Source organism: Peromyscus maniculatus, chromosome 23, assembly GCF_049852395.1.
Source record: "Peromyscus maniculatus bairdii isolate BWxNUB_F1_BW_parent chromosome 23, HU_Pman_BW_mat_3.1, whole genome shotgun sequence".
Classification (NCBI taxonomy): Eukaryota; Metazoa; Chordata; class Mammalia; order Rodentia; family Cricetidae; genus Peromyscus; species Peromyscus maniculatus.
In genome coordinates, this window is record NC_134874.1 from 978053 (window position 1) to 992658 (window position 14606).

General features: G+C 40.2%; 1 protein-coding gene across 3 annotated transcripts in view; it reads left to right on the top strand.

Annotated features, from left to right (window-relative positions):
* Ttc28 (tetratricopeptide repeat domain 28) overlaps positions 1-14606 on the top strand; it is a 425155-nt gene that overhangs the window by 11533 nt on the left and 399016 nt on the right. For 2 of the 3 annotated variants that reach the window (XM_076559941.1, XM_076559942.1), the window contains exon 2: positions 5167-5445. The exons of the other annotated variant lie outside the window; for it this stretch is intronic. In XM_076559941.1, the coding sequence (XP_076416056.1) occupies positions 5167-5445 (279 nt within the window). The remainder of the gene's footprint in view (positions 1-5166; positions 5446-14606) is intronic. 3 annotated transcript variants of the gene reach the window in all.

Here is a 14606-nt window from a genome sequence, read left to right on the forward strand (position 1 = left end):
TTGTGACCAAGCATGTGATCAATTTTTGAGAAGGTTCCATAGGGTGCTGAGAAAAAGGTATATTCTTTTGTATTAGGATGGAATGTTCTGTAGATATTAAGTCCATTTGAGTCATAACATCTGTTAGGTTCTTTATTTCTTTGTTAAGTTTCATTCTGCTAGATCTGTCTTTTGGTGAGAGTGGTGTGTTGAAATATCCCACTACTCATGTGTGGGGTTTGATGTGTGATTTTTTTTTTTTTGGTTTTTCGAGACAGGGTTTCTCTGCGTAGTTTTGCGCCTTTCCTGGAGCTCACTTGGTAGCCCAGGCTGGCCTCGAACTCACAGCGATCCGCCTGGCTCTGCCTCCCGAGTGCTGGGATTAAAGGCGTGCGCCACCACCGCCCGGCTTGATGTGTGATTTAAGCTTTAGTAATGTTTCTTTTTATAAATGTGGGTGCCTTTGTATTTGGGGCATAAATGTTCAGAATCGAGACTTCATTTTGGTGGATTTTTTCTGTGATAAATATGTAATGCCCATCCTGATCTCTTTCAATTGATTTTAGTTTGAAGTCTATTTTATTAGATGTTAGGATAGCTACACCAGCTTGCTTCTTAGGTCCATTTGATTGGAAAGCCTTTTCTCAGCCCTTTACTCTGAGGTAGTGTCCGTCTTTGAAGTTAAGGTGTGTTTCTTGTATGCAGCAGAAGGATGGATCCTGTTTTCTTATCCATTCTGTTTGTCTGTGTCTTTTTATAGATGAGTTGAGACCATTTTTATTGATGGATATTACTGACCAGTGACTGTTAATTTCTGTTTGTTTTTTTTTTTTTTGTGGTAGTGTTGCATTTTCCTTCTTTGGTATTTGTTTTTGTGGTATTATCTATTGCTTGAGTTTTCATGGGTGTGTTTAGCTTCTTTAGGTTGGATTTTTCCTTTTAGTGCTTTCTGTGGCCAAATTAACCAAAAGGCAAGGAGAGAGCATCCAAATTAACAAAATCAGACATGAAAAGGGAGATATACCAACAGACAACAAGGAAATCCAGAGAAGCATCAGGTCATACTTCAAAAACCTGTACTCCACAAAATTGGAAAATCTGGAAGAAATGGACAATTTTCTGGATAGATACCACATACCAAAGTTAAATCAAGACCAGATAAACTATTTAAATAGACCAATAACCCCTAAAGAAATTGAAACAGTCATCAAAAGTCTCAAAAACCAAAAAAAGCCCAGGACCAGATGGTTTCAGTGCAGAATTCTACTAGATTTTCAAAGAACTAATTCCAGTACTCTTTAAATTGTTCCACACAGTAGAAACAAAAGGAACACTACCAAACTTTTTTTATGAGGCTACAATTACCCTGATACCCAAACTACACAAAGATGCAACAAAGAAAATTACAGACCAATCTCCCTCATGAACATTGATGCAAAAATACTCAACAAAATATTGGCAAACCGAATTCAAGAACACATCAAAAAAATTATTCACCATGACCAAGTAGGCTTCATCCCAGGGATGCAAGGATGGTTCAATATATGAAAATCTGTCGATGTAATACACCATATAAACAAACTGAAAGGAAAAAGCCCACACATGATCATCTCATTAGATGCTGAAAAAGCCTTTGACAAAATCCAACACCCCTTCATGATAAAGGTCTTAGAGAGATCAGGAATACAAGGAACCTTCCTAAACATAATAAAGGCAATTTACAGCAAGCCAACAGCCACTATCAAATTAAATGAAGAGAAACTCAAAGCGATTCCACTAAAGTCAGGAACAAGACAAGGCTGTCCACTCTCTCCATATTTATTCAATATAGTACTTGACATTCTAGCTAGAGCAATAAGACAACAAAAGGAGATCAAAGGGATACAAATTGGAAAGGAAGAAGTCAAACTTTCACTATTTGCAGATGATATGATAGTATACATAAGTTACCCCCAAAATTCTACCAAGGAACTCCTACAGCTGATAAACACCTTCAGTAAAGTGGCAGGATACAAGATCAAATCAAAAAAATCAGTAGCCCTCCTATACATAAATGATAAAAGGGCTGAGAAAGAAGTCAGAGAAACATCACCCTTTACAATAGCCACAAATAATATAAAATACCTTGGGATAACACTAACTAAACAAGTGAAGGACCTTTTTGATAAGAACTTTAAATCTCTAAAGAAAGAAATTGAAGAAGATATCAAAAAATGGAAGGATCTCCCATGCTCATGGATAGGTAGGATTAACATAGTAAAAATGGCAATCTTACCAAAAGCAATCTACAGATTCAATGCAATCCCCATCAAAATCCCAACACAATTCTTCACAGACTTGGAAAGAAAAATATTCAACTTCATATAGAAAAAAAAAAAAGACACAGGATAGCTAAAAGAATCCTGTATAATAAAGCAACCTCTGGAGGCATCACCATCACTAACCTCAAACTCTACTATAGAGCTATAGTAATAAAAACAGCTCGGTACTGGCATAAAAACCAACATACAGACCAATTGAATTGAATTGAAGACCCTGACATTAATCCATGCACATATGAAAACCTGATTTTTGACAAAGAAGCCAAAACTATACAATGGAAAAAAGAAAGTATCTTCAACAAATGGTGTTGGCATAACTGGATGTCAATATGTAAAAGATTACAAATAGATCCATATCTGTCACCATGCACAAGACTCAAGTCCAAGTGGATCAAAGATCTCAACATAAATCCAATTACAGTAAACGTAATAGAAGAGAAAGTGCCCATTGGCACAGGAGATTATTTCCTAAATATAACACCAGCAGCACAGACACTGAACACAACAATTAATAAATGGGACCCCTTGAAACTGAGAAGCTTTTGTTGGGCAAAAGACATGGTCCTTAATAAGACAAGAAAAGAAATTTGGGAAAAGACCTTCACCAACCCCATATCTGACAGAGGACTGATCTCCAAAGTATGTAAAGAACTCAAGAAACTAGACATCAAAATACTGAACAATCGAATTAAAAAATGGGCTTGCCGGGCGGTGGCACACACCTTTAATCCCAGCACTAGGGAGGCAGAGCCAGGCGGATCTCTGTGAGTTCGAGGCCAGCCTGGGCTACCAAGTGAGTTCCAGGAAAGGCACAAAGCTACACAGAGAAACCCTGTCTCAAAAAACCAAAAAAAAAAAAAAAAAAAAAAAAGGGCTAAAGAGTTAAACAGAGAACTCTCAAAACAAGAATCACAAATGGCTGAAAGACATTTAAAGAAATGCTCAACACCCTTAATCATGAGAGAAATGCAAATCAAAAACGACTCTGAGATACCATCTTACACCTGTCAGAATGGCTATGATCAAAAACACTAATGACAGTCTATGTTGGAGGGGATGCGGAGCAAAGGGAACACTCCTCCACTGTTGGTGGGAGTGCAAACTTGTACAACCACTGTGGAAATCAGTATGGCGGTTTCTCAGAAAATTGGGAGTCAATCTACCTCAAGACCCAGCCATACCACTCTTGGGCGTATATTCAAGGAATGCTCAATCATACCACAAAGATATATGCTCGACTATGTTCATAGCAGCACTATTTGTAATAGCCAGAACCTGGAAACAATCTAGAAGCTTGTCAACAGAAGAATGGATTAAGAAAATGTGGTACATAGACACATTTTTTTCTCAGCAGAGAAAAAAAAATGACAGCATGAAATTTGCAGGCAAAAGGATGGAACTAGAAAAAATCATCCTGAGTGAGGTAACCCAAACCCAGAAGGACAAACATGGTATGTACTCACTCATAAGTGGATACTAGATATAAAGCAAAGAACAATCAGACTGCAACCCACAGAACCAGGGGGGACCCTAGGATGACTGTGGCTTATAATAAGTTTTGGTTTTACTCAGTTACTAGGCAAGCCTCAATGAAACATTTCACTATTAGGATAAGAATTTGTACTGTTTCAAGCTGATAATAGAAAAATAAATAAATACATAAAAATGAAAAAAAAAATGAGGAAGATACCGTAAGAGTGAGAGTGTTGAGTGGATACTGTCAAAAGGGCCACGTTGACAGCATCGGTTACTTCTCTGTGAAAAAACACCATGGCCAAGGCAACTTACAAAAGTTTATTTTGGCTTTTGGTTCCAAAGGGTAAGAGTCCATCATGTCAGGGTTGGGGTTGGAGCAGGGGTGGTGCTTGAAGCAGAATGCCGAGAGCTTACATCGTGAATCACCAGTACAGGAAGAGAGCGAGCTAGCAAAGCTGGACTTCCTAGATGTTTCTAGATAATGTAACCAATGGGGACCAAGTGTTCAAATGCAGTAACCTATGGGGGACATTCTCCCTCAAACCACCATATTCCATTCCTTGATCTTCATAGGTTCCTAGCCATATCATACTGCAAAATGCATGCAGTTCAAAGTTTCCAAAATCTTTATCATCTTTCAGTTTCAACACCATTTAAACATAAAGTCTCTCTTTCTTTTTTTTTTTTTAAATTCTCTTTTATTGGGGGGAAGTCACAAGGGTTAGGATTGGACCTAGGAGGACTGGGAAGTGAGTGTGATTGTGGTGTAAGAAATTACCAAATAACCAATACAAATATTATGTTGGAAAAAAATTTAAAAGTAAAGTCTCTTCCGAGTCTCAATGCAGTCTTTTAATTGTAACCTCCTAAGAAAAGTATATACTTCCAAAATATGATAGCCTGCTGGGTGTGGTGGCACACACCTTTAGTCCTAGCACTCAGGAGGCAGAGCCAGGCAGATCTCTGTGTGTTCGAGGCCAGCTAAGACTAGAGAGAACATATTTTAAAAACCAATTCTGCTTCTCTAGCCAGCTTGCTCTGGGTATCCTGTCTCTGCCTCCTGAATATGAAGATTACTGGTGGCCACCACACCTGCCAAGGTTTTTACATGGGATTTAGAGATCCAAACTCCAGTTTTGATGCTTCCAAGACAAATGTGTTGTCCACTGAGCTATATCCCCCTCCTGTATGTGTCCATTTAAGGTACTGTTAGCTGTTTCAAGGAAAGCTTATTTGTTAGAAGGACAAAAGTCAACTTAGAGAAGCAGAATTGGTTAACTCTAGATTCAGAAAGAGACTGTGCCTCAATGAGTAAGATACCTGACATCAGCTCCAGGCCTCAGGAACCTGTGTGGACTGTTTGAACTTACGACAATTTCTTTGTTTGTAGATTCCTCTTTTTGGTGCTAAGACTATTGCCCAGAGAAGTCCTGATGAACCAGCACTGAGCAAAGCTGAATTTGTTGAGAAAGTCCGTCAGAGTAACCAGGCCTGTCATGATGGAGACTTCCACACAGCTATTGTTTTGTATAATGAAGCCCTGGCAGTTGACCCTCAGAACTGCATTTTATATAGCAATAGATCTGCAGCCTACATGAAAACCCAGCAGTACCACAAGGCATTGGATGATGCAATCAAAGCCCGACTCCTCAATCCCAAGTGGCCAAAGGTAGCAGTTTTATTTACTTTCACAGAATTGTCTGTTTTGATATTGTAGGATAACATTTCATTGATTCAGTACAGATACTCATTCATAGAATCAGTACTTCAGCAAAATCTACAGTGACCCAAAGCCAGCAACCACCTTTCTTGAGTGGTTTTGTAAGTTTGCTTTCTGTCCACGTTTAATTCTTCCCCTGCTTGCGTTAGATTTTGGTGTATCTTATTGATGAGTTACAGGATCTATTCAGGTTTTAGACATCTTTTTTCATACAAGTGTTTAGATGTTGTATAGCGACTGTATTTATCTCCTTCAATTTAAAATGAACTTAGTCAGGTGGTGGTGCACACCTTTAACCGCAGCACTCGGGAGGCAGAGGTAGGCGGATCTCTGTGAGTTCGAGGCCAGCCTGGGCTACAGAGCAAGTTCCAGGACAACCAGGGCTACACAGAGAAATCTTGTCTCTGTGAACAAACAACAACAAAACAAACAAAAAGAATGATGTTTAATCTGTATATAATATATATATTATATATATATATCCTAAGTTGAAAATAATTTAAGTGAGAAATAAATAAACTGGGTATGGTGGTATATACATCACCCAGTATTCAGGAGGACAAGGCAGGAGGATCATGAGTTTAAGTTTAATAAAAACAAAACATAACACATATTAAAAATACATAGTCTACCAAATATCATAGCTTAGTTTAGTCTACCTATAATGTGCTCAGTGCACTTAGGCTGGCAGTTAGACAAAATTGTTTAAAACAAGCTGGGTATGGTGTTCAAGCTTGTAATTCTAGCACTCAGAAAGGAGGATTTCAGGTCTGAGGCTAGCCTGGCCTGCACAGAAAGTTCTCTAAGACAGCCTGGACTTCATAGCAAGCCTTGTGTTAAAAACAGACAGATGATGGCATTTCTGGATGGAGAGGGCAGGTGTGACAGTGAAGGGGAAAGGCTGGAGCTTGCAATACTAGGGGAGCATGAAGCCATGCGAAGCCATGAGGTCATGCAGGGCTGAGTTGCCTGGGCACACATATCCTTCACAGAGGATAGAGGGAACAGATATTTCTGGCAGAACTCAGTCTCAGACATTTCTACCAATTTGACTAAAAGTTGAGCTATGAAGTTTGGATGGTTGCCTTTTCCTCAGATGGTTTGAAATCAAAGCAGCAAAATTGATATAAAAGGGCAAAGCATCCAGAAAAGATGATTATTTGGAGTTGCTGGCTGGTGGTCTCTGGGGATGTTGACATCTCCAAATGCCATGTATCTTGTGCCTGATCCTGGCCACAGGACCCAGTGATGGACACATCAGCATTTAGAAGGTACTAAGAGGGCTCCTGTTTTTGAATCTTTCCAAATACCTACATGTTGTGAGAGATCTGAGCTTCATATCCATTAACACTTTTTGCGTCGGAGACTTAGAGGTGGCAAACAGAGTGAGGCGTCATCTGGCCACCTGCAGAGGGTTTTCTACTCCATCCCGCATGTGTGTTGTCTACAAGAAGTTGGCCTTCCTGTGCATTACGTGCTCCAGCACACGCGTCTAGAACCCGAGGGCCACTCAAGCTGTGCTGTCTCTGACTTCTCTCTGGATTCTGCCTTCCCTGTCACAGCTGCTTTTTCTTTCTTTTTTTTTTTTTTTTTTTTCCGAGACAGGTTTCTCTGTGTAGTCCTGGCTGTCCTGGAACTCGCTCTGTAGACCAGGCTGGACTGGAACTCACTGAGATCCACCTGCCTCTTTCTCCTGAGTGCTGGATTAAAGGCCTGCGCCACCACCTGCCCAGCTCCTGTCACAGCTTCTTACAGTGTCAGTGTGATTATGTTACCAATGCTTAGGGGCAGGCCAGGTGTTTCCACGTTCTTGGCTTCTTGTTCAACAATGAAATAAAAGCCCACATAGATTTCAAAGTCACTCATTACTTGATTTAGAACAAAGCAATAGAATACCTCAGAACACACTGTAAGAGAGCCGTGGGCCACATGAGTGAGATTTCTCAAGGCTTCAGGTTATTGCCTGCAGGAAGGAGCAGCTGGTTACTAAGGGACAAAGTTTGGTGGTTCTATCTGTATCCATTGATAGGTCATATAATAATTTTTCTGCTACACACTTCCCTTCCCACAATGCATCAGATTTTAGTCATGTGCATGCCCAGTTATACAGAAGCACAAGATTATAAATAGGAAGACAGAGCCAGGCGGATCTCAGTGAGTTCGAGGCCAGCCTGGTCTATAGAGTGAGATCCAGGACAGGCACCAAAACTACACAGAGAAACCCTTTCTGGGGGGGGGGGAGGATGACAAAAACAAACAAACAAACAAACAAACAAACAAACAAACAAAAAACAGGACTGGTGACTGGAATGTAGCAAGTTTGACCTTGGAGAACCATCCATGGATCTTTAACCTGAGCAAGTGAGGCTTAGTGGGGAGATTTCATTTATGAAGTTTTGTCTACTTACAAAGTCTTCATTGAACTCCTTTTGGCTTTTGATATGTAAATGCAGTTTCTGATGTTATTTTGGTAATAAAAGTACATCCTTTCTTTTGTTGGTTAAGTTCATACTTCCTTAACTGGGAAGTGACTGCTGCTTAGCATAATACCCTTGTTTGGGGCAATGGTGGACATGATTTAAAGCTCCTCTGCTACAGTCAGAATTGCTTTGATGATGGCAAGTACTTGTGACCAGTAAGACAGATTTGTTTTTTTCTTTTTAATTTGTTTATTATTTGTGTGTATGCATGCTCATGTATGTTATTCCCAAGTGTAGAGGTCAGAGGATAATTGTGGAGTCAATTCTGTCAACACAAAAATATAACTTACCTCAAAGGGGACAAGAGGGGCACTGGAGAGATGGCTCAGGGGTTAAGAGCACTGACTGTTCTTCCAGAGGATCTGAGTTCAATTCCAAGCACATGGCAGTTCACACCTGTCTGTAACTCCAGTTTCAGGGGACCCCAACACCCATGGCAAAAACAAAAACCAAAAAAAAAAAAAAAATGGTTTTCCGAGACAGGTTTTTTTTTGTGTAGTTTTCGTGCCTGTCCTGGATCTCACTCTGTAGACCAGGCTGGCCTCGAACTCACAGAGATCCTCCTGGCTCTGCCAAGTGCTGGGATTAAAGGCATGCGCCACCACCGCCCAGCTGGATCCCCTACTTTTTTTTTTTTTTGGTTTTTCGAGACAGGGTTTCTCTGTGTAGCTTTGCGCCTTTCCTGGAGCTCACTTGGTAGCCCAGGCTGGCCTCGAACTCACAGAGATCCGCCTGGCTCTGCCTCCCGAGTGCTGGGATTAAAGGCGTGTGCCACCAACGCCCGGCCTGGATCCCCTACTTTAACATTTTACCATTTTGGTTGATAGCTCTTTCTGACTATATCATTTTTACTGTTATTTTTGGAACTGTTTGAGACTAAATTGAAGACAAATTGTCTTGCCACTTCTAAATCCTTCAGTATATATTGAGAATATTCTGCCATATAACAACAGTGCAAACCTTAAAACCAGAACATTAACATTAATATAATAATACTGTCCAATCCATAGACCCCATTCACATTTCAGTGAATTGCGCAAGGAATGTCCTTTATGAACATAATTTATTTTCTGGCCCAAATACATTACTATTTGGAAAGAAATGTATCAGACTATATAGTCAGACTAAAATTTCAAACCTATATCACCTATCCACATTTTAAGTAACTTACTTGATGTACTACATTTCATCATTTTTTGGCTCTTAATTGTAAATTTCCTTGGTCGGTGCCTTAACCTTTGACCACTGTAGTAAAAAACCAGAAACATGTATTCCTTGCCTTATGTTTTTGACTCTGCTTTTGCCCATCCTACATGTAATGCATTGGTGCTGGTTTTTGGAAAGCTTGGAAATCTCTTGATTCTGTGAGCCAACTCATCTCTTTGTTGCTTAGCTTGAAAATAAAGGAATTAGAAACATTTTTTTTTTTTTTTTGTGTGTGTGTGTGTGTCTTTGCTTGCTTCCAGGTTATACCAGGTGCCTCTTCTCTACAGGAGTTAGCCACAATATGTCAGAATAGGAATTGTCTTTTAGAGTAATTTTGTATGTCCAGCCAGCATCAGGGCTGTAAGAGACACACTGAAGAGAGCGACAGACACACTGTGCTCTGTCCTGAATGTGCTTGGGTGAATGTTCTCTCGAGTTATTTTGGATTATGCTTGTGCTTATAGTCTTTGTAATTTTAGTATAAAGTGTCATTGGGTAGCTGCTCATTATTTTACAAATGAATAAGTTAAGAAAAATCATGGCCAACATTTGGGACCAGTTGGCAACTCTGAGGAGCAGAGTTCATTATGATTCTGATAATTGATACCTAGAAGTAAACAGGTTAAGATTTGGTTGTTTTCTTAGTTACTTTTCTTTTGTTGTGATGAGACATCCTGACCAAAGCATTTAATTGGAATTGGGGCTTGCTTTAGAGGGTATGGACATCTTTTTTTTTTTTTTAATTTTATTTATTTTATTTTACAATACCATTCAGTTCTACATATCAGCCATGGGTTCCCCTATTCTCCCCCCTCCCACACCCTCCCCTTACTCCCAGCCCACCCCCCATTCCCACCTCCTCTAGGGCAAATCCTCCCCTAAGGACTGCGATCAACCTGGTAGACTCAGTCCAGGCAGGTCCAGTCCCTTCCTCCCAGACTGAGCCAAGTGTCCCTGCATAAGCTTCAGGTTTCAAACAGCCAACTCATGCAATGAGCACAGGACTTGGTCCCACTGCCTAGTTGCCTCCCAAACTGATCAAGCCAATCAACTGTCACACCTATTCAGAGGGCCTGATCCAGCTGGGGGCCCCTCAGCCTTTGGTTCATAGTTCATGTGTTTCCATTCATTTTGGCTATTTTTTTCAATAATTGAGTAAAACTGAAATTTATTATAAGCCACAGTCGTCCTAGGGACCTCCATACTATATATATATAGCCTGCATGGTTCTATGGGTTGTGGTCTGATTGTACTTTATTTTATATCTAGAATCCACTTATGAGTGAGTACATACCATAACTGTCTTTCTGGGTTTGGGTTACCTCACTCAGGGTGATTTTTTTCTAGTTCCATCCATTTGCCTGCAAATTTCATGCTTTCATTGTTTTTCTCTGCTGAGTAGTATTCCATTGTGTATATGTACCACATTTTTTTCATCCATTCTTCTGTTGACGGGCATCTAGGTTGTTTCCAAGTTCTGGCTATTACAAATAGTGCTGCTATGAACATAGCTGAGCATGTATCTTTATGGTATAAATCAGCATTCCTTGGGTATATGCCCAAGAGTGGTATGGCTGGGTCTTGAGGTAGTTCGATTCCTAATTTTCTGAGAAACTGCCATACTGATTTCCACAGTAGTTGTACCAGTTTACATTCCCACCAACAGTGGAGGAGTGTTCCCTTTGCTCCACATCCTCTCCAACATTGACTGTCATTGGTGTTTTTGATCGTAGCCATTCTGACAGGTGTAAGGTGGTATCTCAGAGTTGTTTTGATTTGCATTTCTCTGATGATTAAGGATTAAGGATTAAGGATGTTGAGCATTTCTTTAAATGTCTTTCAGCCATTTGTGTTTCTTGTTTTGAGAGTTCTCTGTTTAGCTCTTTAGCCCATTTTTTAATTGGACTGTTCAGTTTTTTGATGTCTAGTTTCTTGAGTTCTTTATATACTGTGGAGATCAATCCTCTGTCAGATGTGGGGTTGGTGAAGATCTTTTCCCATTCTGTTGGCTGTCTTTTTGTCTTATTGACTGTGTCTTTTGCCCTGCAAAAGCTTCTCAGTTTCGAGAGGTCCCATTAATTGTTGTGCTCAGGGTCTGTGCTGTTGGTGTTTTATTTAGGAAATAGTCTCTGGTGCCAATGCGTTCAAGAGTGCTTCCTACTTTCTTTTCTATTAAGTTTAGTGTAACTGGATTTATGTTCAGGTCTTTGATCCACTTGGACTTGAGTTTTGTGCATGGTGACAGATATGGATCTATTTGTAATCTTTTACATATTGACATCCAGTTATGCCAACACCATTTGTTGAAGATACTTTCTTTTTTCCATTGTATAGTTTTGGCTCCTTTGTCAAAAACCAGGTGTTCATATGTGTATGGATTAATGTCAGGGTCTTCAATTCGATTCCATTGGTCCGTATGTTGGTTTTTATACCAGTACCAAGCTGTTTTTATTACTATAGCTCTATAGTAGAGTTTGAGGTCAGGGATGGTGATGCCTCCAAAGATTGCTTTATCGTATAGGATTCTTTTAGCTATCCTGGGTCTTTTGTTTTTCCATATGAAGTTGAGTATTTTTCTTTCCAAATCTGTGAAGAATTGTGTTGGGATTTTGATGGGGATTGCATTGAATCTGTAGATTGCTTTTGGTAAGATTGCCATTTTTACTATGTTAATCCTACCTATCCATGAGCATGGGAGATCCTTCCATTTTTTGATATCTTCTTCAATTTCTTTCTTTAGAGATTTAAAGTTCTTATCAAAAAGGTCCTTCACTTGTTTAGTTAGTGTTATCCCAAGGTATTTTATATTATTTGTGGCTATTGTAAAGGGTGATGTTTCTCTGACTTCTTTCTCAGCCCTTTTATCATTTGTGTATAGGAGGGCTACTGATTTTTTTGATTTGATCTTGTATCCTGCCACTTTACTGAAGGTGTTTATCAGCTGTAGGAGTTCCCTGGTAGAATTTTGGGGGTAACTTATGTATACTATCATATCATCTGCAAATAGTGAAAGTTTGACTTCTTCCTTTCCAATTTGTATCCCTTTGATCTCCTTTTGTTGTCTTATTGCTCTAGCTAGAATGTCAAGTACTATATTGAATAAATATGGAGAGAGTGGACAGCCTTGTCTTGTTCCTGACTTTAGTGGAATCGCTTTGAGTTTCTCTTCATTTAATTTGATAGTGGCTGTTGGCTTGCTGTAAATTGCCTTTATTATGTTTAGGAAGGTTCCTTGTATTCCTGATCTCTCTAAGACCTTTATCATGAAGGGGTGTTGGATTTTGTCAAAGGCTTTTTCAGCATCTAAGGAGATGATCATGTGGTTTTTTTTTTTCTTTCAGTTTGTTTATATGGTGTATTACATTGACTGATTTTTGTATGTTGAACCATCCTTGCATCCCTGGGATGAATCCTACTTGGTCGTGATGGATGATTGTTTTGATGTATTCTTGGATTCGGTTTGCCAATATTTTGTTGGGTATTTTTGCATCAATGTTCATGAGGGAGACTGGTCTGTAGTTCTCTTTCTTTGTTGCATCTTTGTGTGGTTTGGGTATCAGGGTAATTGTAGCCTCATAAAAAGAGTTTGGTAGTGTTCTTTCTGTTTCTATTGTGTGGAACACTTTGAAGAGTATTGGTATTAGTTCTTCTTTGAAAGTCTGGTAGAATTCTGCACTGAAAGTATGGCCATCTTTTAATCTCACTGTTCGAGAATAAGACTACTGCCACAATTTTGGGGCCAAATTTGAAGTGAGCTTTATTAAATACTGGCCAAGAAGATGGACACTGGCCATGTCCATACCTGGGATTCCCAGGGAATGGCTGTGAATTATGTTAAGCAAAACCTACAAGGATATGTAGGTTTCACCTTTTTCCAATTGGGAGAAAGCATACATCTTGATGTACTTCCTGCCTGTGTACCTCCTGCCTATGTGTATATATCCTGTGCAGTTGGGGCAACCAACCTTGATTCTGAAACTTCAAAGCCCATCCCCAGTGACACATCATCTTTTAACAAGGTCACACCTCTGAATCCTTTTTTAAATAGTTCTAACAACTAGGGACTAAGCATTCAAATGTATGAGCCTTTGGGGGTCCATCGTCAATCAGACCAGCACAGTTTCTAAACAGGTCTAAGAGTTAGACTTAAAGGCACTCTAAACTCTGATGACTGCTGCGTGTATGTTTACATTCATCTTTCTAGAACAGCCTTAGTCTTGACTGGGGTTGTGCAAAATAAAAAATCAGTTACATATTTCTTACTCCAAGAGCCAAGAAGCAGGACATAAGTCACAGTCTTAGGAAAACCAAGGTGTAGCCTCCTAAGAAGCTCAGCGTCAGACACTTGGGATTCATTTGTGATCTTACAGGGCTTGGGGAGCTCGGCCTCCAGAGCTCTGCCATTCCCAGTGCGCTGAGTTCCTCTCACAGGCTCAGACTGCACTCGCAGCTGCTGCTGTCTTTGGTGGTCATCGCATGGCACTGGCATCTCCAAAATGCTGCAGTCTCTACTTCAGCTCGGCTGCACCTTCACCAGTAGCTTCTGCTGACTCTTCAGGGACTCTGATCCTGCCACATGGTGCCAAGCCTTGGTTTTCCTCTATGCACCATCACCAAGTCCTCTCTGGGTTCCAAGCCTCAACTGCTCTCTCAGACTCCTCATGACTTCAAAACCCTGAATCACCTGAGAGACTCTTACACATTATCAAGTTCAATGCAAAGTACAGCCTTGCCCTCTCTGGACTGCGCTTCTGTGTGCTGCCTTGAGGAAGCACTTCCCAAGCTTATGCCTCCATGATACTGATCTCTTCTTATTCACAGCTGATGCTTCAGCTTCAGCTGACCAGTCTGTTCCAGTAAAGGTTTCACTTAGTGGTCCTTGTCTCCTGTTAATCACAGATGACTCTTAGCCCCTGTTTAAGGGACTCTCAAATTTACCTTTGAAACTTCATAGGCTCCATGTCTACACTGTTCTCACAATAGCTTTTTAAGCTCTGAACACCAGATGGCTTTTTCTAACCCAAAGTTCCAATGTCCTTCTGAAATCCTCCCCCAAAACATGATTAGGTCTGTCACAGCAACATCCCATGGACCTGGTACCACAATTGATTTTACTCAGTTTTCTGGAGGAACAGAATCAAAGGCTTGAAAAAAGTATTAAGTCATCTTTAAAATAGTAGCAACAGCTAAGTCACACCAAAACGTTGGCTACAGCCCATGAATTAGTGAACAATCACACATCTGGCCATTTCTCCTCCCTAACAAATCTACAGCTGTGTGCACTGCCTAAAGTTTTACCTCATGTGAACATTTCCCTCTGAAGTCTTCAGGATTTTCCCAGAAAAGAGCTATAATGCCGTGGCTATCCACTTCTGGTGCTGCTCAGAGTGAAGAACCACCAGTTAACTGTGCCCCAGTCTCTCT